This window comes from Hirundo rustica, chromosome 13 (assembly GCF_015227805.2).
Source record: "Hirundo rustica isolate bHirRus1 chromosome 13, bHirRus1.pri.v3, whole genome shotgun sequence".
Lineage (NCBI taxonomy): Eukaryota > Metazoa > Chordata > Aves > Passeriformes > Hirundinidae > Hirundo > Hirundo rustica.
The window spans coordinates 6,820,046-6,847,177 of NC_053462.1; the positions used below are offsets into that span (position 1 = coordinate 6,820,046).

General features: G+C 40.1%; 1 protein-coding gene across 11 annotated transcripts in view; it reads right to left on the bottom strand.

The window, feature by feature from the left end:
- Positions 1-335: 335 nt before the first annotated feature.
- The window catches only part of TCF12 (transcription factor 12), a 160,289-nt gene continuing 133,492 nt past the window's right edge, over positions 336-27,132 (bottom strand). For 5 of the 11 annotated variants that reach the window (XM_040077414.2, XM_040077410.2, XM_040077412.2 and 2 more), the window contains 10 exons: positions 26,923-26,987; positions 22,754-22,832; positions 18,048-18,121; positions 17,051-17,122; positions 16,095-16,301; positions 9,414-9,528; positions 8,441-8,612; positions 7,238-7,470; positions 3,985-4,138; positions 336-2,621 (listed from right to left, as the gene is read on the bottom strand). In XM_040077414.2, the coding sequence (XP_039933348.1) occupies positions 3,996-4,138; positions 7,238-7,470; positions 8,441-8,612; positions 9,414-9,528; positions 16,095-16,301; positions 17,051-17,122; positions 18,048-18,121; positions 22,754-22,832; positions 26,923-26,987 (1,160 nt within the window). In that variant the 3' untranslated portion in view covers positions 336-2,621; positions 3,985-3,995. The remainder of the gene's footprint in view (positions 2,622-3,984; positions 4,139-7,237; positions 7,471-8,440; positions 8,613-9,413; positions 9,529-16,094; positions 16,302-17,050; positions 17,123-18,047; positions 18,122-22,753; positions 22,833-26,922; positions 26,988-27,132) is intronic. The other 6 variants (XM_040077419.2, XM_040077422.2, XM_040077416.2 and 3 more) reach the window with 4 other exon arrangements.

The following is a 27,132-nucleotide window of genomic DNA, read 5'->3' on the forward strand; positions in this document are numbered from 1 at the left end:
CCCCTGATCTAACCTGTCTTCGGGACAGGCAAAGGACAGCAGGGAGCTGTACAAGAGGCTGTGCCTGTGGGATCAGCTGCTCCTGGTTTGCTGTCTGCCTGTGCAATCCCCTTTCTGCTCTGCAGCAGCAAATGCAGCTCAGGCACAGCTGCTCCTCGGGCACTGGGCATTTCTGGCCGGGCTTCCCAGGAGCAACACCACCTCTTGTGCTCTGCTCCTTGGGAATGCATCAGGCTTTGTTCTGATAGAGGCAGAAGAGAGGTTTGCCACTGTTTTTCAAGCAACACATTGCCTATGAGGAGAGAGAAATTTAAAAAACTCACTGATTTACCATGTTAAAAAAAGATGGCACATTTATTGCTACATAAATGTTATATACATAGTGTTTTCTGTTACATTGACAGAAATTTTTTGAACTTCTTGCTGCTGGTTGGAAAGGTTTATCAGCAATACCTTGAAATTTGACACAGGGTACAAATCTGCAATAAACCAACAATGGAAACTGGAGAACAAGATGAGAAGCAATTCATCTCGGACAATTAGCTCTTACAATACTCCATAGGTACTACACGGTATGCTAGAACCCTACTATGGTCTTACAATGCTATTGTAAATTTCTGATATTAATGAACAGGTTATGGTAAATAACCCTACATTTTTACTACCTAATATAGTAAAATAAAGTAAGAAACTTTTTACTGAAAACTTTTTTTGATTTCAAAAATCTAGAAAGAGTAATATTTAGAATTCAAGAAATTTTCTTACAAGATTATTGTATAAAAGACTAGCTACAGTGAAAAATAAGCCAAATGTTTTTTTCTTTCTATTTTATGAAGGAAAGCTTCTGGGCATACTGCAAAGTCTAATATAGCCAAAAAGACAACAAGCTTAGAAGGAAAAAGGCCAGGCAGTGGCACGTGATCACTTTCACACGTCATAAGCAACAAATTCCGTTTAGCTGATAAACACTGAAATGAAGAACAAGGCCACAGATATAATCAGGTGTTATCTGATGATATATGCAAAATAAAGTAATAGAAATGAGTCCACTAATTCCACAAACTGTTTTGTTAGGAACCATCCAAAACATGAGCTTAAATTCATTAGTTTATTTTATCAATCCATCTTTTGTTCTTTCAAATTAAATGACTTCAAAAAAAATCATAGTTTTGTTCCTGTTTTGCGTGTGAACCAATTGCCAGTGATGAAAGATGCACTATATAAACAACAGCTCAGACAACCTTGGCTTAGGAAATTTCCTCCCATGGTCATTGCAGTGGAAGACAGTTTCCATGGAAGTTCAAAGGGATTTTAACCATTTCAACACATCTGTGACGAAGGAATACTTATGGACACTACTCTGGTGGAGAAACATTCAAAGGTTTAATGCTAATATGGCTTGGGACGGGGGTATTTGCATTTGATTCACACTATTTTTTCTCCACTGACAAGCCATACAACATGACATGATAGTTAACGTGTACAGGAAGGAAAAATTGGTGACCATTGCTCTTAAGATTCCATTACGTAATAAGCCCACCTTGCTGGTGGTTGTATCATCACACTACCTGCCACGGTGAATTCAGGATTTTACTATTCACCAAAGTTACAGCCTGAAAAAAATCTCCTTTGTATTTTAATGCATTTTGTGCTTACATACAGCTAACACTTTACATGTACTATATGTAGTACTTACTGCTCGGAAAACAAAGCAACTCTAACAAAGTAGATTCTCCCCACCCAATTTACACTTCACATTACAAGCTTTACTATGAAGCCTAGAAGCCTAAAAAGGTTTTGTTTATAATTAGAAAAAAAAAAAAAAAAGTTTGAGGAAAGTCTGAGGGAAAATAAAAATCACTTTTTAAATCCAAGAAATGTTATGGTCACAGTATTGCTCCAGCCTGCAGCCTTCACGATCTGAGCAGCTGGAGGCACAGAGCTCAGTATGGAAGGGGAACTGTGACCATAACTGTTCAGATTACCAGAGATCAAAAATAACATAAAAAAAGCTATACCAAGGAATAGTTTCCTATTGCATGGAAAACACTAGTCATATGGCAAAAGGAGAGGAAAGGACAACAAAAGACTTTTCCCTTCCTTTTTTAAGACACTAATAGGTATGCTGGGAATGCTACGGGTCGACGGTTGTCACTGCTTTGTTCTCTGAATGTGAACAGCTTTAGTAAATGCTGGCATTCAGTTGAAATTTTATCAGCTTTTAACATGTTAACTTTTCCCTTTATATGTAGACCTTAACAGTTCCATAACAATAAATAAAATTTGTAGTTACAATGCATTTGTCAATTCAGTTTAGGCACAAGGCAACTTCCACAATGAGTGGAGAGATCACAACAGTCTCTGATTGTGCAGAAGCGACACACTGCTTGCAACAGAATGATATGTTCAGAGTATCTCATGGGCTGAAATTCTGTCTGAAGATCTTGTATCTTCACTCCTGATGCAGGTGTTGACCAGTAGCTTTGATCATAAGATTGCATTTGGGTTTCTTGCTTCAAGTGTTTTCTCCTGTCAGGTTTGTGTCTTCATATAATGTTAGTTGTCTGTGTCCTTGTGAAGAAAGGTCACCTTCTGTGTATCCTACCAATAATTCTGGAATTCTAAAAAGAAGTTTAGGAGAAGAAAGAGGTTAATAGGAAAAGAATAATTAAAAGACTTAGTATCAACACCAGAGACCTAATTTAAACTGGATTTGGTGGCCTTTTCAGTCATTTAGGTGCGAAAGAAAATCACGTTGAGAGATCCTGAAACCCTCTGTTCCAGAGATACCCATCTTGAACATGATATATTGAAGAGATTACTCTAAAGAACCTTCTGTTGGGCCTCTCTGGATATGGAAGAAAGAATAATCTGCACATCTCAAGACCTTCAATTTGTGTCTGACTTTGCTCTCCAAACCAAGCAGGAGACAGTGCCAATTTCACTCCCTCCTGAAGGTAAATTGCCACGTTCCTGTACAGCCTTTTCTGTCAACGTCACGCTTCAGTCAACCCACAAAGTTACCGCTATTAAAAAAGCAAAGACACCAAACTTTTGAAAGTGGCTCTTTATATGGCAGGAAGAGACTAAGTTGGCTGTAAATCAAAAATTACCTGACAGTTCCAAAGTAGCCAATTGCTCTTGTAAGAAATACAATAAATAAAAGAAATTCAAAGCATTAAAAATTACAATATACACAACAAGAAACCTCCCAAAACATAAAATTTAGTAAAGTTCTGGATTAAAACAAGGGCACTGAACTCAGTTTTTTATTATTTTTGAAAGTGGCAACAGCTCTACTGGAATAATCTTTTTTTTTTTTTTTTTTTTTCCTTTCAAAATCGAGGTTTCCCAACTTTTTAGAAAACCAACCAAAAACATGAATAAACCCAAAGACTGGTATTCCTGTAGGGCCTCCCCATCAGAGTGTTTAAATGAGATGCTACGTACTGAGCTACCTTGCAAAGCTGCAAACATGACTTTTAAATTTTAACTATCTTCACCAATACAGATCGTGACTTAAGGCAGCTCCCAGTCTCTGTTGGGCAAATGAGAGGAGTTAGAGTGAGTGGCCTTGAGCCAGACAGCAAATCTCTCTGGGATGAGGAGGATCTGAAATTGTATCAGCACCAGGAAACAATACATGGATTTTTAAATGAACTAATATGATATTTAGACCATTTAAAGATGTGTAATTCATCTCTATTAAGCCTGGCTTATCTAGCAAGCTGTTCACTGTTCCTCTGATGTCATGCCAAGAAGGCCACCTGAGCCAAGAGATGGAGCCATTGGCAACAAGGCATGAAAATAAAGAGACTGACAACAATTTCTTGGGGTTTTATTATAAACCCAAACAAATCTGCAGCCTTCTGCTGCTGCTGAGATGTGAAAGCACAGAGAAGTTTGGTGCTGCTAAACGCAGCGTACCCAGGTGTTTCCCCACTTCAGCCAACACGAGGCGGCAGGAGGCCTCCCCTGACGTACCTGGCTGGTGTTCACATATGACCCATAGGGTTGGTAGTTTCACTCAGGCCAGGGTGGCTTCCTGGGTGTGCTGTTGGTGGCTCTGCCGATACGGCAGAAACTTTTTCTTCTTCCCTTCTCTTAAGGCAGGCTGCTTTAGGGTTTAGGTTTCGTTCTGTAACAGAAAAATCAGAGTTCTTAATACCCCATACGCCGAGACCACGGGCAATATCGATACACGACCCCTGGGGTAAAAATAGCTCTGCAGCTTCCCTCCTCAGCTGCTGACACCCCCTGTCCACCTGCAGGTGTCCAAAGCTGCAGACAATCGCTACTGACAGTCCTGCCAGACAGCTCCTGAACTGGTATTTAAAAGAATCAGAAACAAAAAGCCAAACCCAAACCCTGTCAGCAGCCTACATACACCTTCAGAAACTTTTTAAAAGCACCTCCTTTATCAGCAAAAGACACTGAAGTACTAAATGAGAACTTTCTGTAATTTACAATAAAACGGAATTTGTCCATTTTTTTGGTAGGCTGAAGTCTTACCAACCTTGCTGACATCACACTACTTTTACAAATGTTGCTGCTTCTTTCTTCCCAGTAAGTATTAGCCAGCTGTTAGGGCAGGGGAGGCAGCACACCCTGAATGGACAGTTCTCATCAGCCTCAATCTGTGAAATCACCTTGTGCCCATCTTGGTTCAATCAAAAGACTGTGATGACAGTCACATACAGAAGGAGTGTTATTTTTCTTCCAAGCCCCGTTTCCTCTCACATTAAAGTCAATACTTTATAATAACCAGCTGTGGACCAGCTACCAAGGTATTTTCATCAGTGTGTTTTCACTTCCCCACTTAGCTTCAATAGATGTAGATTTGGATCTCGCTTCCAAATAATGACAGTTTCTGAAAGTCAGCTGTTTCTGTTCTTCAAAATGGCTTTTCGTGAATCAAATACAGAAGATGTAAATCACAGAGGTCCAAAAGACACACAAAAAACAAGCAATATATTCCACTGTGGAATTTAATCAACATTTTAAAGCATTTTCTAGCTGTCAGTGCATTCTGCTTTGCCATTGGAGACGGCAGATACAATTATAACTGCAGAAGTCTGCCAAGACTGAACAGACAGCACAAGCCCTTCCCTTGCACTGCACAGGCACCCTTCGTAACTGCAGTTTACTGACCCCTGTGCATTTTAGCTCATCTGACAGAGACTATTTTGGATGGACTTGATAGTTCTGCTGTCACCAAAGTCATTATCAACAGCCTCCTACTGCATTTCCTTAAGGATGAGCACTCCTAAAGAGTCTACTGGAAAAATAACCCAAAACTGCTAACTTTCCTTAATCACAGTTTTCTTTGTCTAACTGTGGCTTGTACTGAAGTTTTAAAGATTTAATTACGTGGAAACTTTGAAAGGAAGTTAATTTACAGTGCTTTAGGAAATGGAGATAAAATCCCTGGCCTACACTGAGAGCTTAAATCTGAAATGGTTCATTTTGAATAGCACCAATCACAAAATGAGAAGCTTCATTACCAGCAGAGAGAGGAAATTGTTTATGCAATTACATAAAGCACTGTGCAAGCTCCTGTGGGTGTCACACAAAGCTCCGGTCACTCACTCACAGGAACAGGTGCAAAGGGGGACGGGAGGACAAACGGGAGCCAGGGCCTCTCCCAGGAGGCGCCAGCCCCGCGCACGGAGCACAGGGAACGTCGGGAAGGGAAGTTCTCCATTTACCCTGCCTGTGCAGTGGGGCCACTTTAGCTGTTAGCACACCAAAACAAAAGATTTTACCACAGGCACCAGGATTGAAAGTCCTCTGACCAAGGCAGAGTGATTTTATTAACATGGAGCTTCCTGTGAATTACAGACTCTGTGAGAGCAGGGAGATGGACATAATGCTTTTTAAACACCGAAACCCATGACTGATTAATGTCCTTCTGACTTCATAATACTCAACCTTATCTTCTAGACCACAGCAAGCACTTTCAGACAAAAACGGTGCCCGAGATCTAAGTCTCAGAGATGCTAAACTGGGTTTTACAATGGCCCCAGCTGCTCACTGGACTCATCTGCAGAACAGTTGCTTTGTGCCTTGGAAGAGCTCTGGCTGGAGACAGTGTATTTCTTTACTGACAACTGGATCAGTAAAAGTGCCTGAAAACACAGCATCTCATCCTTACTGCATGAACTACATAAGTTTGTGTTAAGTTATTTAGTCACTTTCAATGAACCTCTGGTGCTTGGATCTTCTGTGCAAAATGCAAGCAACAAATGAGAAAAAGGAAGTAAAACTGAGGTACACAAAAATAAAACATTGTTGTCACTCAGTGACATCTGTGATTCAAAGATGTAGGGCACTGAGAAAATACAACCACTGACATATCCGCACCTCAGACTTTTCACCTGACGCACTCCCATCAGTGAGACACTAAGGAAGATGGCTGCTCATGAGGCCCAAACAGCAAAACACGAGGACACTCATTTGGGAAGTGCCACCTCCACAGAATGAGAATATTTCTGTTGGAAGGGACTCTCAGCCACCATCTAGCCTGACTCAGGGCTGACCAAAAGTTAGAGCAAGGTGCCCCAGAACTTCAACGTCTTTGACAAAAGTAGACACATTAAAAGTCAACTGTGGCTTCACCAACTCACAAGAACAGAACAGTTGAAGAACCAAACGTGATTCCTAGAACCATCTCTCCTTATGAGAATGAACGGCACAAAGCAGTTTTCATTCTGCACCTACCAGCAGGCCTATTGTTTCTTTCCTGGAAAAATTTAAAGGAATCAGAGAAAGAAGATTCATGTAAACCCAGCTCTGATTCAATTAGAGTACAGGTTTCCTCCCTCCCCAGGACACACAAAAACTTAAGAAAACACAAATAAATTCACTGCATTTCAAATTTCAATTATGTGGAGTTCGTCCTAAAACAGATCTCTTGTTGCTAAAGCTTTTCTACTACTGAACAAGTGCTTGTTACAATTTAAAGCAAGATGTATCAATTTATTATTACAACATTTACCTTGAAAACTGTGGTGAAGAGATGACTAACTGAACAGGAAAAGAAAGGTCAAAGTATAAACCTTTTATACTCGCTCTGTTCTCCCTTTTTTTTTTGAAAGTAGTTCTTTGCTTTTTCTAAAGAACTTCAGCACCATTACAGCACAGCAAACACACTTGCAGTAGCTCATGCCCCTGGCTGAGCGGGTTTCACTCCGTAACAAAGCTGCCGCAGGCCTGCCCCAGCCCCTAGGCCACTGACCTCTCACTTGCTGCTCCAGGCTGAGGATCACTGCCACAGCCTGGTGGAGGATGAGCAGCTTCGTCTGCGGCTTCTCGCTCTTCAGGTGCAGCTGGCACATGCGGCCCAGCTCCTTGAACGCCTCGTTAATGTCTCGCACGCGCAAACGCTCCCGGGCGTTGTTTGCCATTCTTCTCTCCTTTTCTCTTTCTATTTTCTGCTCTGGGTTTAAATCCTCATCTTCGTTAGTACTGCTGCAAGAAAGCAAACGGAACGGGACACTGAAATATCACTGGTAACTCAAACAAGTGATCCTGGTACTGCCTCCAAATAGGTGAAGAATAAAATAATTTCCAACAAAGTTTTTTTTATTTTCCAATACGTCAGCTTACATGAGAACATGTTCAAGGAATTTTCAATTTCATGTGCTTATTTAAGAGTTTTACTTTTGTTAAAGACCACACTGACCAACTTTAGAAGGAATTTTTCTTCTACTCCTCAGTGTAGAGCTGAACAGTTACATTTAGAATTCTTGAACTGCCTCAAATGATATCAAGTTGCATAGCCTTTTTTAATATAGATTCATCCAATTTAGTCTAAAACTGTGCAAAACCTCTGTTCTACTAAAATTAACACACTAAAATGCCATTGAACACGTTAATACAGATTATGCTGCCTGTAGTTACAAAATTCTAATTTACCTCAAATTTCAGTGCTTTCATCAGGCCTATCAGACAAATCCAGAAGCATTTACCCAGTGTCAGCTCCAGTTCTGTGTCTGTGGCTTGGGAGGGGACAAAGTGTTTCAAGAGCATATTTAGGCACAATGTTTCACCTTAGGCTCCCGGACAAGAGCTGGAGCTCTCCACTGCCACAGACCCCTATCTAGAAGGGCAGCCCTGGCCCAGGTACAGTGTCACTAATTTCTGCCATTGTCCCATGCTCTGGGCTGGGCTGGACCCTCAGTGTTTTGCTGCTTACACGTACAGGCAGACATTGGGCATGGCACTCGCACAAGGGAATGCACACTTGACAGATGATTTTCCCAGAAAATCCTCTACCTTGTATTTAAATACATAGATACTATCAACTTTTCCTCCCTATATCAGCTGCCTGTGCACTGCAGTAACACAAAAGCCTTCCAAGAAATTTATCAAACGTAAGGACCACGTGCTACCTAGCATTATCAAAGCACAGATTCTCCGGGTTATGTCAGCAACGCACCTTGTTCTGCCTCTGGATGAGACCTTGATATCCTTCTGGGAGGACTCATCATCTGATTTCATGTCATCTGATGAGGGGGGTTCGTGGATATTTTCATCCTTCTCCTTATGTTCAGACTTGATTTCTGTTGGACCTATAGCCACAGACTGGCTCTGTAAGCCACCCGACAGCGCTGCAAGCAACCAGAGCAGAGTGAGTGTCACAGCACAAACAGCACAGAACCTCAGCACTAACGGCAGCGAGGGGCCAGAGCCCAGCACGAGGCTGGGGAGACAACAGGAAGAACTAACAGAAACAGAAATCCTGGTAACGCTGCTGTACTTGGACATGTGTCATGGGTTATAAAGCAATCACAGCTCACAGGGCAGCCTGATTGGTAACAGCTTAGTCTAAGGGAAACGCTGCTTAAGACAAAAGGACATTGAGTGAAGTACGGAAATTTGCACCTGATGTCTGGGCTGCAAATTTAAGGGCAGAGCTGCACTGACATCCAGGCTTGGGTTTAGCCTGAATGTGCAACATCTCCTAAATGGTGCTAGCACGCTAATAAAGAAGCTGACTTCTGTCTTCTGCAGTTTACTTCTTCAGCTAAAAATGGAAGGAACTGTAAACGTGGGTGTGGAATGCCCTCCTTCCATTGGCTGTGCTGAACTCTGATCTCAGCCCACCCCACAGCTTTCCTGGCTGACTGGGAAATGGCTGCAGCTCTGCAAGTCGATCAAGGCCTCTTAAGCTGGAGACATGGCTGTAATGCAGCCTTCTGTTGAAATTATACTGGAAAATTGAGGGATGCCCTCAAAATTGTTGCAGGAGTCCCTAACAGTGGTGGTATATTGGATCTGGTAATAAGTTTTATTTTTCAACATTATCTATGTCCCTATCCCTTGCACTGATGCCACTATACCAAAATCTACAGCCTTACTGGCTCTGACCCATTGCAGATCTTGTCCATCATTTAAACCTGGAAAGTTACCTCTGTAGCTGTCTTGTGTTTTATGATTTAGTTCTGTGCTCTGAGCAGAAACTGTACTGGGAAGAACCGAATGGTTGCTGTTGAGGCTGACACCTTCTTCCCGGTGAGTCCCAACCTAAAGCAAGGCAAAGCAAAGATTTCAATTACAGATGTGATTCAAAAAAATTGTCCAAAACCAGAAGTTTAAAACACTGAAAGTATTTGCTGGATTAGAGACTCGAGTTAAAATTCTCAGTAAAGGAAAGATTTAGTTGATAGATGCTGTTACACTGAAATACGTGATTACACCTTACTGGACTGGGCCATGTCTCAAGCAGTGACTAACCCTACCTGGAATAAAATAATTTAGGTATCTAAGTATTCTTACCACCTATTTTCTCATCTATTCCTTCATAATACATCATGATTAAATTTCTGAGCAGCAAACACTGAGATGAAGAGTCTTGAAATTCTAATTTTGCATAAACTTGAATTAGTGATACTTACGTGAGACAGCTTTGAGTGTGAATACCTAACTTGAAGAGGCAACTTGTTAAAAAACTGCTGCTCAATACAGAACACTGTCATCAACTTCTAATAAAAAAGTATGTGTTCAAGAAAAAAAGAGGAAAAGATACGCTGCCCATATTTAAATAATTTGGAACACAGACTATTTAAAGCTTTAGACTTCTAAAGGCACAAAAGTCCTTAAACATTTATAATATAACCAACATATAACAAACAGTTAAAAAATGAACAAAGAGAAGGGATTCTACTATTATTTGTATAGTTACAAAAACTGGCTACAGATGAAGCTTTTTATTGGAACAGTAGCAAACATGTCAACTAGAAGATTAAGCCTTTAATTAAATAGGTTTATTGCCTGGAGTTACACATGAGAACCACTGTTTTTCAATAAATCCTTCAATCCTAGTAAACTGCTGAGCTTTGAATCCCTCTTGAGTAATTAATGCAGCTTTTACCTTTCATGTCTTAGTATGGGTTTTACCCAGAGAGAGATAAATACCCTTATGCAAGTTTATCCTTTGTTTAATATACACTTGTTCCTGTAAGCTAATGCACAGGAACAAAAAAAGAAAAGGGGGAACCCCCCCCCTCCACCAACCCACAGCTAATATCAGGTCATTCCGGGCTGCTATTTGTATCCATTGTTCTGCAGAAAATCTCCTCTTGTATACTGTGGAATATCTGTTGCTATTTCAAGCATATTTTATCTTCCTCTGCGTGTAATAGGCTTTGTTTGTGAGAAGTTCTACTCTGGATACAGTTGGCCAAGCTCCTGCAAGAGTCATGAACTCACTGGGAGGAAGGAGCTGAGCCCACGTCTTTCAGCCTAAGAGACGGAACTCTTTACAACTGGAACATGAAGCTCATTTTCACCCTGAACTTTTCAAAACTGAGTCTTTCCCTAATTCTGCCTTGCAGGTTGTTTTATTTTCTTCTTCTGGTCATGCTTCATCCTAACACTTGAGGGTGCTTTTATTCAAGCTACAGACTATCAATTGTTTCAGAGCCAGGTTTGTTCCAAAATCTACTTCTCAAAAAAGGCAAAAATTTTTTAAAGCTGTGTACAAACATAGCAGCTGCCAGAACCCTGGCAACTTTCAAATCTAGAGCTAATCTAAGGGCAATAGATTAGCAAATCAGTTCTGATAAAGGCAGAGAACAGATGAGAAACAAAACCTGCATTCAAGTCCACGTTCCAAACCTTTGAAACCAAGATGTACAAATTAAAAGCATACAATTTAGATTAACAGGATTTACACAGAAATCTTAAGAGCTAAAATGTTACAAAAACTGGCCATAACACTGATTTTTATCTGTGATCTACGATATACCAGAAAATCCAGTCTGGCAAACAAAAAAACCCAAACAAAATGACTTGCTGAAAGTCACCGCATCCCACGCGGAGGCCAACAGCTCTGTTTGCTAGAGTTAAAATTGATCAGCGGCTACTTCAAGCTACACCACGGATTCAAGCATCTTAAACATTCAGTTCCGAAAACTTAGTTTGCTCTCCTTTCCCCGGACTCGCACTACATAGAGAAAGGGCTCTCCCCATCTGCATTTCAATGGAGCACAACCTCGGGCTTCCTTTAACTCTTCTGAAAGGCGTCCGGGGCCATCAGCTCCGCGGCGCTCAGAACAAACGAGCTCTCGACGTGTTTTATCGCTGTTATTTAGAAGCGATTCCCAGTCAGGCGCTTTCCTAGCGCCAAGGGCCAGCTCCGGGGGCGGCGAGCTGCCGGCGGCTCCCGAGCACTGCCCATTTCCACAGAGCTCCCCAGCACTGCCCATTTCCACACAGCTCCCCAGCACTGCCCATTTCCACACAGCTCCCCAGCACTGCCCATTTCCACACAGCTCCCCAGCACTGCCCATTTCCACACAGCTCCCCAGCACTGCCCATTTCCACGCAGCTCCCCAGCACTGCCCATTTCCACAGAGCTCCCCAGCACTGCCCATTTCCACACAGCTCCCCAGCACTGCCCATTTCCACACAGCTCCCCAGCACTGCCCATTTCCACAGAGCTCCCCAGCACTGCCCATTTCCACGGAGCTCCCCAGCACTGCCCATTTCCACAGAGCTCCCCAGCACTGCCCATTTCCACAGAGCTCCCCAGCACTGCCCATTTCCACGCAGCTGCCCGGGCCGGCAGCGCGGGCTGTGCCGCGGCCGCAGCCCCCGGAGCGCCGGCCTGAGGGAGTCGCGGCAGCTCATCTCGAAAGCGAACCAACCCGGAGTTAATTCATTCTCTCCGGCGCTAATCCAGCCTTGTTTCCATGGCCTCTCCTCCCAAGCACAGCTCGACGCTTGCCAGGCACACAAAATGGGAGGCAAACGGAAGGCCGGGCCCTGTCAGCGCAGGCGGGCAGAGCAGCGTGCGGGGAGAACGCGGCCGTGAGGGGCGAGCAAGGCGCCCGCATCGCTGCCCTGTGCCGGCCTCCTCCACACGATGCCAGCCCAACGCAGGCCTGGCATCCAGGGCAAGCACAAAAAACCTTACCCCTCAGTAACCCCAGGCTGAGAAAAACAGTAGTCCTGTTACAAGACTGTACGCTGTTGTAATTTATCGGGTCAATTGCATTCGTTTTTATGCACTTCAAGACTTGTACAATCTGCAGCCCCACTGACACTTTCAAATTTAAAAAAAAAAAAAAAAAATCCCCCCAAAATCAAGAACACAAATCTGAGTGCAGAACATATTTCGGTTGATTTAAGTGGTAACATTTGGGATCTGAAACCAGAAAACCAGTTAGATATTTTAGGCAACTAAAGAAAAACTAGACAAATCATGGGCAGTGATGACACACAACCGCACGTAGGAGAACCAAGAGTGACACGTGGAGAAAGGACATCTCTGTCCTGTTAATATTTGTTCTGCATTCCACACTTTGGTTTGATCATTCATTTTGAGCACTTAGCACTGAAAGCTTTTAAGAACTGGAAAATAAAAATACCACTCTTGGTCTGAGTCGTTGAACTTTTCAAGCCCTACTAGCTGGTCAGTTTGGCTGTGGTCATTAAAACCATTTTAGCCAAGGTGTGCATAATTAAGGCAATGAAAAGGGCTTTTGTAATCAAGAGTTTTACACTTCAGGCAGCTCAGAGTTGTTCAGTGGGAGCATAATCTCTGCAGGGAAACAGCAGCTCTGGAAGAGTTTGAGCAAGAGCAGAGGTTGCTGTTGGCGAAGCTGCTTAACTGCCCTTTAGTGCTTCTACTGGAGCAGGCACAGGGCACAAAGAGGGAGATCACCCATTTTTTTAGATTCCTGCTGTACCTGAAAAAACCCTCTGACTTAAGGGTTGAGTTTCATTCTTAACTGAGTTTCCAGGCCCTTTATTTATTTATTTATTTTTAATCACTTCAGGCTGTTCTTTTTCCATTGTATTACAATGACAAATAAAAAGCAGCTTGAATAAGAACAAAAAGTATTACTTCTTAACTTTTCAATAATACATGAAATAAAATACAAATCAACTTCAAAGGCCAGTTAGCAAATATTTGATGAGTTTGAGATATTAAAAATCTATTTGAATAAGTCTAATGGCCAGCCCAGCTAAAAAGAAAACAAGACCATTCAGAGCAAGCAGGAAATGAAGTCAACTAGAGTTGTAAAATAAATCTGGCTCAAAAATTAAGCAAATGTTAAAATAAAACCATGCCTGGTTACACTAATTACATAAAAAGGAGTTAAATTACTCATTTCCTAGCTCCTTCTGCCAAGATCATCATCTTCAAGGGAAATTAAATTTATTTTTTTTCCTTTTTTTTTTTTTAAGAGCAAAAATGTTTTGTGTAAAGATCCCACCCTCCTTCAACAAGGAAGTTTCATTTAGTGCCAAATTCCAACCAACATTTCTTGACCCTGTGTCAAACAAAACCTTAAAAATAGGTAATCACCCTTATCAATGTTGACATTTCTCACTATGTTAGCCCAATATTCATTATTTTCTTAAAATTTACTGGATGTCATCTCAAGTAAAGCAGTATTTAAATCCAGAATGAAGGCTGGATCTTACAATTCAGGTCGTGTGTCAAATCCTCTGCCCTCCTACCTACTATTTAAAATGAGCACCAACCTAATAGTAAAGAAGAGCTTGAAATTAGTTAGTTATTGAAGAAGAATTACCCCTTGTACTTGAGGGGCATTACTGCAATGCAGTCACCACTAATAAATCCAGATGTGCCAGCCGCTGCTCTGTACCCTTCTCAGGACTCCATCCTAAGTCACGCTCAGTTCCTGCAGTTGCAAATGATGTCAAAGGGCGCTCTTTGGGGACTGGGCAAGGCCACAACAGGATGTCTTCTGTTGGAGCCAATTACTCTGATGTAACAAAATTTACGTTAATCCAAGAAATTCTTTAGCTGACTCACTTTTCAAGCCAAAACTGATCTGCAAGCTTGTTTCATTCACCAAGTGAGGATGAAAAGTACAGGCTTTATTTTTTTTTTTTTCCCTTTCTTAATTTTTTTCCAACAGACAAGCATCTGTCAGTCAAATAATTAGATGATAAATTAGGTCTGTATTGCATTTAAGTTACACAGCTACATTAAACTAGAGAAGATCAACGAACTTCTGCCCACTTTGGAGTGTCATTTTCCACTGTCCCCTATTTTAATAAAAACTGAGTTGATAAAATATTTATCACAGCTTATTTAAAAGAGAAACTGAGATTTTGATGTACATTTTGGCACTACCTGTATTTATTTTACTGCATCTGGCTTATCAGTATCAGAAGGTTTCTGAAGTCACAGAAAAAATTTGTCACTGCAGTTTCAGTCATTTACTTTACAAGACCAGAGGGGAAAAAAGTTTTCTTTTGTATGATTAAATTTCAGTCTGCCCCAGAACATGTAGAACTTTAACAGCATTCTTTAAATATTAAATCTCAGTAGGTACTACAAAAAAATTCAGAAGTACCTATGCACCATTTCTTTCTTTACTAAAAGTAACTGTGAACTTGTATAGAAAGCTGAAGTTGGATGTGCATTTGGAAAATATCCCCTCCCCAAAGCCCCCAAACACACGCAGCTTATAGAAAGCAACCAGTTCTTTTTGATGTTTACTGCAGTGGTCCTGAAATTAATATAAATGGATGTGTGATGTGCGAATGGGAGAGCCTGGAACTAATTCTGTTTTATAGAATACAAACCCTTCAGCAATTGGGGTACCTAATTATTTTGATGATAGGTGAAATTTTGCCTTGATCACACAGTACCCAGCTGTGAATCTGTTTTATAACAGAAAATTTCACAGCATGTAACTGGTCTTTAAAATTACGCTGTAAACATGCAAACACATGGCACCACTAAAACAAGCATGTTTTTAAAAGCTCTTTTTCCTTTAAGCATTTTTGAGAAGGGTGGAATGAAAACGAAGAAAAAGGGAGGTGAGCAATGCTACAAATAGATTCGTTTACTGTGTAATGCTTTTAGCATATTTCTGATCTATAAAAAGCTCAGCTACATTTTTTCAGAACAGTTCACATTTTTAAAGAAACTAGAAGAGATGGATTGAATTATTTCACCCTTCTTGGGGATTAATCTGAAAGTAGTTTCCTTTTCATTGTTACTTACACTACAGCTGCGTTCAAACTCCTTTTCGTTTGGAAAAAAAGTTTAAATTCTGAGCCTGCGCACACTATGGTTCCACATTCCAACAGCTTCCTCCCAGTCCTCTGCCAGCATCTGCTATTGAAGACTAGTTCCAATTTACAATAAACAGCTTTTCCAGACCAGAACACTTGAAATTCAGTCCTTCTCGACTGCTTTTCCCATTCAATCTCCCTATTCACCATTTCAAGGAGAAAACGGTTCTGCCAATTATTACACATCTGGAAAAAATGCATGTATAAGCTGAAACGCTCTCAGCAGAAAGTTTCAGCTTTCTGCATATGGTCACAGCAGGATTTTATGGGCCACTGACCAGGCCAAAGTCTAAGTTTTCCCATCTTTTTCCTCCCCCTCATTTCTGCCCACCCCCACTCCAGCCTTCTAATTGGAAACCCATAGCAGGTGCAAGCTGTCTGCCATCTTTTCCTCCACAAGAATCTCGAGTGGTTTCTTCCTGATAAATATTAGTCTTACAGCCCAGTTCTACCTCGGTAGGCTCTACAACAGTTTCAATGCATCAGCTGTAGCTGCTTTGCATAAACATGCTTTACATCATCATTACCATGGATGCTTGTCTGTTGGCTGTTACAAGGCTGGACGCTCCGTAGCTGGAGTTGAGGCTTCCAATCGGCCCGTTGTGGGATGGTCCCAATAAACTGTGGATATCTCCATGGCCAGCTGACAGGCTTGTGGAAGGCCCCACAGCGTGGTTCCGCAGCACATGGATGGCATCATCCAGCCTGTCCAAGCGATCCTCCATCCGGGACTGCTGTGGGGATGCAAGAGGGACGGAGCAGCCGTTACTGAATAAATCCCCAGGCTCTCACACCACAAGAGTCTATCTCAGAGGTATTAAAGATACAAAATGAATTGTGGTATCAAAATAGTACCGAAAGACTTTGAAAGCACCTACCAGCACTACAAACAAACAGGAAAAAGAAAATATTATCTGGAGATTTTGTTCAAGATAGCATTCATTCCACAAATAGGTGGCAGCTTTGAAAGTGAAGCTTATTATAAGGTTAATGTTACTCAGCTGCTATTATAAGGCATGAAAAGAAAAAAGGAATTGCTACAAAATAAGCTAATGCAGGACAAGAAAGAATGATCGTAAAATCAGCCTCACCATGCTGGAAACAATTAAGAGAGGCAGTGGTTTTTTGAGAATCTGTACTACAGAAAAACTGGACAAAACTTTAAGTTATCATTTTTTAAGATGGACCTTCAAGCAGATTAGGAATTTCAGAAATAAAAGCGAGTTATTTGTATTACTGTTGAAATCTGCCTTAAAATTACTTTCTTTTAAAATTACTTTAATTACTTTCTTTTAAAAGGAATACCAAAAAAAAAAAAAAAAAAGCAAAACCAATTGTGACATTGCAGCTCTAGAAACTGAAATAGCACGATGTTGGAGTCAAAAGATGGGTCATACACTACGCTAATTTAAGTTTTTAATGGGGAATCCGAAGGAAGCGTTAATTGAAACACAAAAAGGCACCATCTAAAGTGAAATAGTACCTCACAGACATCCTTTAAGAAGGACATTGCATCTTGCAAATGCTCGTGAAGTTGCTGTTCAACTCGATTTTTCTGGCAAAGTCAAGACAGAACAGGAAGCAAAGCACAGGTTAAGATTAATTCAAAAAAGAGGTGAGGAAACAGCTGATGTGCATGTCAGCAATAAATTGTTAGTCAAGTTAATGCAACAGAGATCTGATTATATTAAGATAAGAAAAGGCTAATATTTAACATTGCAGTTATGTTAGGATTCTAAGATGTACATAACAATTATATTTAATTGCAAAAATGTTGAAGAAAAGAAATCCGATTTAACTTATAATTTATTCTTGTTAGACAGAAAAAAATAGAAATTACATCTGTGGAAACTAGAAATATTAAGCAAGTAATCAAAACCTTCCCTCAAATTTTCCCTGTTTCCTTCCCAATATTGTATCGGAAATGTAAGAAGGAAGTCAGTAACAGAAATCCTCTGCTGAATCCTCAAAAGAAGAAAATTTACAATGCTGTAGATTACTGCCTGTGTGTTTTTCTGTAAAATGTTTAATTAATAAATGAACATTCCCCACAACAAATAATAATTACAAATAAAACGTATTAATACTTTAATAACAGCGTAATGCAAACAAGCCCTAGAGACTGCCATTTGAGGGAGAGAGGGGGAAGGACAAGTAAATGCGAAGGCATGAAGTCTTTATCTTTCTCCAGACTGAACTTTAGATAAGAATTAGCTATGGATTTGTGAAAAGGTACCAGAATCTCATAACAGCGCTTTAGCACCAGCTGTCCTCAGCACAGAAGCCTGATGCCCAAGGAACAGATGGTGAAAGACACACCCTGCACGTCTTATATTGTTCAACTGAACAGGCCATTTGTTAGCAAAGAATTCATTTGTAATGCTATCCTACTGTTTCCTTTAATGATATGCAGGATTTATACAAAACCAAGCCTTCAGCTCCTAAGTAAAACGTACTGTGTTGCTTTCACCAATTCTTACCAAGGAGTGTAGAGAGTTTTCATAGCTGGGAGATGAGGGAGCTTGTCCTCCGCTCCTCGACCACTGACTGGCACCTGTCAAAATTGTCTAGGTTAGCGCACAGATTTACACAGCAGAAGTGGGAAGCAGAGACTGTATTTCTCAACATAATTAAACCCAACATATTCTGCAAAAAGGTAAGCTAACATATGGGTATACAAAGGAGGACAAATTCCTTCATTCAGCCTCACCGAGGGATAATTCTCATATCCTGGCATCTGTAGGGTTAGATCACTGTCAGTGACAAAAGCAGTGACATCTTCAAAGTAGTTCAACATTAAAAAAGTACACACATGTCATATTTGAAATACCTGCTTCTGCCTGTGTCACCATAAAAGAACTGCTGAATTCTTCTTCAGATTCTGTTCAGTATATGAAGGTGTACTTTTAATATTGTTAAAATACGCGACAAAAATATTTAAAGTAATCAAATAGACGTCCAGTTAAGAATAACTGGAGAACCGTTTTTATGACACCTCCCTACTAAACATTAAAACTTAAAACTGGATCTAAAAGCTTTAGCTTGTCTGGTTGTACATGATACCATTTTAGATTACAATGCATTCCAAATTTAGAAGAGTAAAAATACACCTAAGTCATTCCCATCTGGTATTTCAGATATACTTAAGGTAAATCAGCAGCAAAAGAATCATTGCTTATGCTACAAATTGACGATTAAATTCATATTACCAATACGCTGCAAATGCAAATACATAGCCATTCTAATCTGACATAAATATACCTAATTATCATGTAAATTTTAAAAATAATTAGATGTGAAAGGCAATAACTAATAAAGCAGTACTTTTAACACAAAGCCTGAAGTAGTACAACATGCATTTTTCTCACCAACTAATAATGCATCTTTTATAAAGATACTACATGAAATTCTATGGCCATTAGAGACAGCTTCCTTTCAGCCATACAAATGTAATAATAAAGCAATTACATTAATAAATTATGGATATACAATCCAACGCAGCTCATTAAAGGAAGAGCCTGTGGGCTTGTTCTTTCAATAACAGCCAGAGCTGTACGTCTGGAAAACTGGGAAAAGGTTTAATAACATTACAGTTCCTTTGTTCAGAGAGCTGCAAGTAGTTACCTTTTAAAGACAAGGCTTTATTTAACAAAAAGAGTACAGCTTGCAGAGCTATTAAAATTATTAAAATACCTAAATATTTCCTTTCTAATTAAAAAATAGTAAAAATCTCCTATTTCATGGAAGTCCAGAGCTGCCATAATTGTGTTGGAATTCTCTTTTAAAATACAAAGAATTCAGTGAGTAAGTTTATAATTACCGATTTTCACTTCACACAGCTACTCTGGGTCTGGACCCGTAGTCTCCGTCTGCATTGCTGTCATTCCTGAACTCGGGAATAATGCTTGGAGTCCCACTTATTTTTGCACCGCCATTAATGACAAAACTCTGGAGTATTTTGGTGCAGCACAACGTTCAAATTTTTCCCTGCTCAGAACTCCGTTTTTAGAGACAGGACTGTGGTGAGGAGCACTCCTGCTCTCGGGACTCGGCCCAGCAGCAGCTCGGGATTGAGCAGGAAGGTGGCCAGGTGAGCAGCAGACAGACTGAAAGCCTGCACACCTCTGCTGCCACGTTTCTTTGGGAGGTTTCACTGAAGAAGGCCCTATTTCTATAGCGTACGCCCGGAACAAAACCGCGAGTGGGACATCTCACAAAGGAGACAAAAAGAAAAGAAGGGAGGGAATAACCAACTCATCCTGTGCAATGCCCAACCCAAATGCAACCTGCAGCTTTCAGTCACACCTCGGCACCGCCGGGGCTCCTCCCGAGTGGCGGCACTCTGCCTCCATGGCTGCAGGTTGCCAGATGGCACCGATTTCCTGCTTGCCTCATTCCACTCCCCCTCCTAGAAGTTCGTGCATGAAATCCACCAATTATGTTAAAAAGCATCCTGGCACCGCAAGCCCTGCAATTAACAACTGCAGCTTTTAGTGCAGCACCAACACAGCAGCATTAAAAAACAAATAAGCCAGGCAAGTGTTAGGATTTACAGGGGTCACCGACAGCAATCACTGCAGCATTGTTCTTACCCCGAGTCTCCCCAACACTAATCCTCTGGCTCCCTTTTCAAACACACTCGGAGCTGCAGAGGGCTGGCTTTGCATCCTCAGAACCCACCAAACCTCCTGAATGCCTCTGATCCTGCAGAAGGATTCTTAAAATACCGAGGCTCCCACCATTCAGATCCCTATATAAACTTCGCATGCGTGTACACGATCATTAAAACTATGTGAGATGCTCAGCTCCGGGCATGTTTGTGTAAAATTAGAAATTAAATGAGGGCAGGGCAGGCGAGACACGCACTATTGTCTCATAATACTTGGGGGTTTTCATCAAGTTGTTCTCCAAGCTTTTACTTAAGTGAATTAAAAAAACGTCATTAATCCTCATTCAGCAACACAAGAGCCAAAGAGTCAGCCATGAGCTTCTGAACCCCAAGGTCTCATGACGTTGGTATCCGTCAGTGCTTTCCCTGGTAAACAGAGTACCCCTACCGTAATTCACAATTAAAGGATGGGCAAATTATGACTTAAGCGTTCTGTAATACTATGAATGCTAACTAAACAAATACCTAACTGCAAAAGGGGAAAATGACAATGAAGGCTAAAATGCTCCAAAATATATTATTTCAGTATACATAAAACATTTGTTTTATCTGCAATAACTTTTTGGGTCAAGACAGAAAATGGCTACCAGGAGTATAAATAGCAATAAATGCAGTAGTAATTACTTCTCATTGTGCTTCACCGTGTTCTTAGTGACTCATCTGGGAATAAAGATAAAAGTCCAGATTCATAAATGAAGGTAATTAACTACTGGAGCAATTTACCAAAGGCTTGATAAATTCTGTATCACTGAAATTAAAGGGGGCGGGAGGGTATAAATGTGAAGCAGATGCTAAGTTTGAGCCTGAAAAGGATTTCAGTATTATTTGCTTATGTCTACTACTGTCTTAACCATCAGAATCCAAAATAAGGAACACAAAGTGCAAATTTCGTAGATTTCACACAGGTTGCAACAGGCAAAGACCACAACAGCAAAAGGAAAACACAAATTTTAGTGACCTCAAATTTGTATTCTAAACTCGGAAATTAGCTAGTGCTTTCATGCTTACAAAATGAGGTGCAGTGTCTCATTAGGCAACTCTTGAAAAAAACCTCTTTGGGATCTTTAAAATTTTCAATACTTCGAAATGTCAGAACTCCTTTCTCCCAGCCACAAAATATTTTCAATGTTACTTTGATGTTAAAAAGAAAATTATTAATAATTTTCTGGTCTGATCTGCCTTTCAGCACAACAGAATACACAAAACATTTTTTATCAACTGTAATCACTAAATCAAAACTCCCATTAATCCCATCATTACTCAATTCAACAAGGATTATTCAGTAATAGAAAAGAAATGCCCAAAGCAGCTGCTCAGGTAAGCCATGTCAGATATTCATTAATCCATCACATCCACAGAAAACCAGAGCAGTGTCCATTAAACAGGAATGAAGAATGAATGATGGAGGTTTTGAGTGACACTGCATATACAGATATGCATATTCACATCCATATGACTATGCCTACATTTTGCGTGCAATACCTTTCCTGATTTATTCATCTAAATTACAAAAGCGTTCAGCTAAGCTCCTTCTGTACCCTCTTCACCTTAAGGTAATTTTATTGTTTTATAAAAAGCACAACACTTACAAAAAAAGTGACCAGTGGCCAGGAGCCTGCAGGGATATATTAAACAACAGAGAACAGGGAAAGAGACTGTTGTATAAACGTTCAATAATTTAACAAATTGCGCTATAGGAAAGAACAGGGTTAAAGTTACATCATCTTACTTGTAATTCTAGTTCTTTGTTAAACAACAAATTTAAGTCAATGGAGCTTTCACAGTCCTCTCTATATGGAGAACAGCTGTTCAACTTTTACTAGACAGCTGAGGCCACAGTGTCTGTGAAAGCTGCACTACCACTAATAGCTGTAGGCAGCTGCCCACAGTTCATCTCCACACTGGAATGCTTCTTCCCACATTCACACTACAAACACACAAAGCACAGGTGACAGAGGTGGCTGCAGTACACAGCATTTATTTTGAAAAATGCCAGAAATTCTTCTCCCATAGAATGAAAACATTCATGAAATATATGAATGAAAAGCTATCTTGTGTAAAAATTGGACAGTCTCATAGCCTACTATATTTTCATTAGAGGGAACACACGTCTGCTGTGTTTGTCACTGAAAGCTGCCGTAGAGCTTTAACACATAGCTTTAAAAAAACCCCAAATCAAATCAAATCACTCTTCTTTCTCTCAAAGAGTGCAAATCTGTACTGTCTGATAAGATATCTTTATAAAGATATCTTCATAGCCCTGATAACGTATGGTCAAATAATGCTTCCAGACATAATTTTAATGACTAATTTTCAAAGCAAGTTGCCAGGACTCAGGTGAACACCCCTAACAAAATGCCTAAGAATCTGGATTTATAAATCTTCGTTTTGTACAATGGAAAAATAACCAAAATGCACAAGCAGTTATGCAAGGAAGTTAAAGCTGATTTCACTGTGATTCCAAGGAGGACACTTTCGAAACAACAAACAAGGTATTGACAAATGGCCAGTCTGTACCTGTAAGAGGCGATGGTGACCCAACTGGTGTTGATGGATTCGATGGAAAACTACTGCTGGTATGATCAGGAGAATAAATCTGACAACAGACAAAGAGATTATATATCAATATATGTTATGATACACAGGAAAAAAAAGCTATTAGGATTCTTTTTCATGTTTTAATTGTCATTCTTGATTCTGGATTGATAAAAACTGCAATTTGATCCTTCAATCACAGCTCTGCCTTATTACACTCAGGGCTCTAAAAACGTCCAAAGAACTTTCATTTTCAAGCAGCTGTCCAAATAAGTACAGCCTGTATTTCATAGTGACACAAGTATAACTGACCTTCCTGCTCATTTAAGAGCAGCAGAAATTACAGCCTTTCTGTCTCTGCAGGGGAACGATTCATGTAAGATTTCCCAGTACACAGTTAATTATATCAAACAAAACTTCAGGAAAATGCCAATGAATAATGGCTTTCCAAACTTTAGAGAGAGATTTTAGCAGTTAACACATGTTATCTGCTAAAAATTAATCCTTAACAAAATACCAAGAAAGCATTCACGCTTTTGTATTATCGGTTCCTACCAAACAAAAAACACCTACATTTTATTCCTCTCGCAATGTACTGCTGCATATAACATGTTTCTCTCTTATTTCAGTATCAATTGGCCTCTTGAGATACTGAACTTCAACCCAGAACAATTCTTTCCTTGCCATTAATGAAATTAAAAACTATTGGTAAAAATAGAAGACATAATGTTTAAAGCTTTAATTAAAAATTAAAATCTCAAGATACCGGGAAAATTAACTTTATGAAGGGAATTGAATAGATTTAGAGACTGACTATGGACTTCAGAACATATTTTTATAGGTCATCGGTTCAAAGCTGTTTTACTTGAGCGGAGACCAGGATTTGTTAGTCATCAGATGGCAGTTTAAAAAATCTTCACTGGCAGTGTGGTTGATGTCTCTTCATAGAGACAATATGACATTTCAGCATTTAGCTGACAATAACTTCATTAAGTTCCATATTGTATTTTCTGAACTGACAAAACCAGGACCCGATAGACCACATGCTCCTTCCTGGTATATCATACTTTTCCATTAGAAAAGACCATCAGTTCCCTAATGGAAATGCTTCCTCCTTTTCATACATGCTAGAAAGAAAATATATTTAGAACAAACTACCTCATACTACCGGAGGAAATTCATGCATTGTACATCAGCATAAAAATAAATCTTGGCTGTCAGTGTAAGAACTCTAGAGAGTTTCAGACAGATAAGATACAGAAAATTAGAATAAAGTCAAAGGCCACAAAGTTTTCTTTGACACTGCTAATTTTCCACAGATCTACCTGCCGATTTTATTTTGCTATACTTTATAAAGGAAAATCTACAGTACAGCAGAGCCCCAACTAAAACACGAGGTCAGAATTCATTCTGCATGCAGTCCCTGGCTGCTGTGCTGTTAAATGACCAATGATGAACAACCCTGACACCTTCTGCCAGGCTTAAACGGTAACATGACTCATTTTACTGCAACAAATGAGACTCCTCCTCCTATCAGTCATGGTCCATTCCAATCAGTGGGGTGCCAATATGCCAGGGTCTAATGAAAAGGCTCTTAGACAAAAGCTGCACAATTGAGAGCCTGCAGAGCCAAACCTCGGAGCTGTTAGTCCAATTTTTTAAACACTACAGTGTACATTTCAGTTAGGCTTTGTTATGTTAATGTTATTGAGTCTAAAGCAACAAAGAAACTTAATTCATGAATTACTTTTAGAAGTCAACTTCCCTACATTTTCTTTTCTTTTGTGAAGGGACCAGTGGCTATTTAACTACCGAGACGGTACAAAGGCCTTTACCCTAGTGCTGAGGTAGGAATCAAAACATAAGTTATCACAAAGAGGTCTGATATAATCAACAAAGTTAAACAGTCCTCCTGTTTGATCTCCTCTAAATTAAAGACCAAGTGTTTTGATTTGGCATTAGGCAATGAAATAAACCAGATGTTTCTCCTGCCATATAACCCTCCATGGGCACAATCTTAAAGGGTTATTGTTTGGCAAATGTTCAGGGAAACACATTAGAAATGGCACGAATACCCAGATTTTCTTTTCTTTCTATCTATACTAGTTCATTATCCAAACTAATGCATAATCCACCGGGCTTTGGGAACTTTGTGTAAATACTTTCATGTACAATTCTCTTTCTTGCCTACCCTGAGATTAAGACCACAATTATCCAGGCTTAAACCTAAAATAAAAGAACCTTTGCAAATGTATTATCTGGCCTTACATGTTTAATCACATACTATTCTGTATGGTCTTTAATACCTAAACTGAAGAACAAATGTCGTATCCTCTGATGTTTCACACATGAAAGGCCTATTGTGAGATGTACATCAACAGAATTTTCGAACTAGAAATTCCTCTCAACAGTTGCAGCAGCAGCATTTAAAATCAAAACAGAAAGGAATACAGTGGCATCTTAGGGGGGAAAAAAAGGCACGACAATCGCAGTATTTAAATAGAACTTTGTTCAAACAGAAAAATATTCTTGATTTCCTAGCTGTCAAAATTCATGTGTGTCAGCTTCACCTGCAGGAGAGCCCAGCTCCCTCCTCGCCCAGGCGCGCTCTCGCCGAATGAGCGCGGAGTGTGCTGGGTGCGCGTGGTGCGGGGGAAGCAGATGGATGAGGCGAGGGATTTGAAGTGTGCAGACTATGGCATGCACTGATAGAGCAGATGGAATGCATCACCATCAGCTATGACAGAAATGATTTATGGAATGACCTGGCTGCTCCTGCCAAGCAACAACACGGGATGACAGAAACAAGTTTCTATGACAACCAGAGCCCACCCACCAGTTAGATTAAACATTTCTGCCCTGACTTCCACTCGCAATATATTTAGTTTTTCCTCAAAACATCAGCCTGGCTTTCTCAGCTAGTGACTTGGACAAAAATACCTGAAAGGATGAGAAAATCATTTAGAAAAGGAGAGCACTGGAAAATGTCACGAAGTCCCGCAAGGTCTAACTGGCCAGCGTGTCAGACTTAACAAGGAAATTTTGTTGCGGCTGCAAACCAGCAGACACCCAAATACATGTGCAGAGCAATGAACAGCCTGGAGCATGTGAGCACTGCTACTTCTAGGAGGCAAAACGATCGCCGTTCTTTCTGACAGGTCTCAAAGAGACCAAAAGAGAGCGTTAGCTGCCCTCTGGACTCCCAAATTGTTATCTACTTGCTGAATCCCCGAAAGCTACAGGGACATTTTTCTCCTCAAAGCCAGTAGGTCAGAGTTCTCCTCCCCAGTATGGACACTACAGACATTATCAGATCTGGTAATCTTTTAACATATGACCCTCTGAGGGATGCAAGGGTAACAGGATCTGCATGAATATGCACATTTGCATTCACTGGTAGGAGGTGAAGGATGCAGAACTCAACACAGGGATGGTCATTTAGGGCTGCAAAGTTTGCTCCATATAAGAAATACAAAATGCTTTGCCAGCCACCGTTTCCAATTCTGAAATTTCTCCCGCTGTCTATCGATTACTCTTTTATAAAAAGTACATCTGACTGTACTAATGAAAAAATAATTACCGTATGCATGCATATGGAAACAGAGCTTACAGTAGATGGAAGATACTTGCCATATTTTACATTATCCCAACAGGAGTTAAAAGTTTAAATTTATGCATATACAACGTTCTAAAGGCTGTTCCATAGATTATAGCTGTACAACACAGCATTCAAAGCCTCTCAGTTTTATAAGGCCACTGAGAAAACATTTTATATCCTGAGGCAGGATCTGCTCTAAGATGAATGGTAAAAATATTTGACTTTACCTAAAACACTAGAGAAAAAAAAATTAAAATTAACTTTTTACGATTAAAAAAAACCTTTTTACTTTGTCTAACCAGCTTTTTAAACCAGATCTGCCTTAGATCTTTTGACCACCTGAAGAAAAAGGAATTCAGAATGAGTCTTCTCCAAATAAAAGCATTTTTCACTTGCATTTAAAAAGGACATTTTTCTAGTATAGGCAATTGCATCATAGTACATTGTTTTGACATCATATGTGAAAATTCCTGATTTGATATTATAAAATGAATGACACATAAATAATGGATTAAAATATGTTTCAGATCTGAATATTCTAACTGCTACTTACAGATGCCAAAGCCTTTCCAAGTGCATCACCTGTCTGTGAGCTTCCAGCACCATTTCCTCTGTTTCCTGTAATGTGGAAAGTAAACCCAACACTTTATTTTTAAAGCTGAAATTTTATTTACTTTTATTATTTTATTCATCACATAGAGTTGAGCAACCAATTTTTAAATGGATTTTCTGAGGAAGTCAGTGTCAATAGAATCAGTTCTCA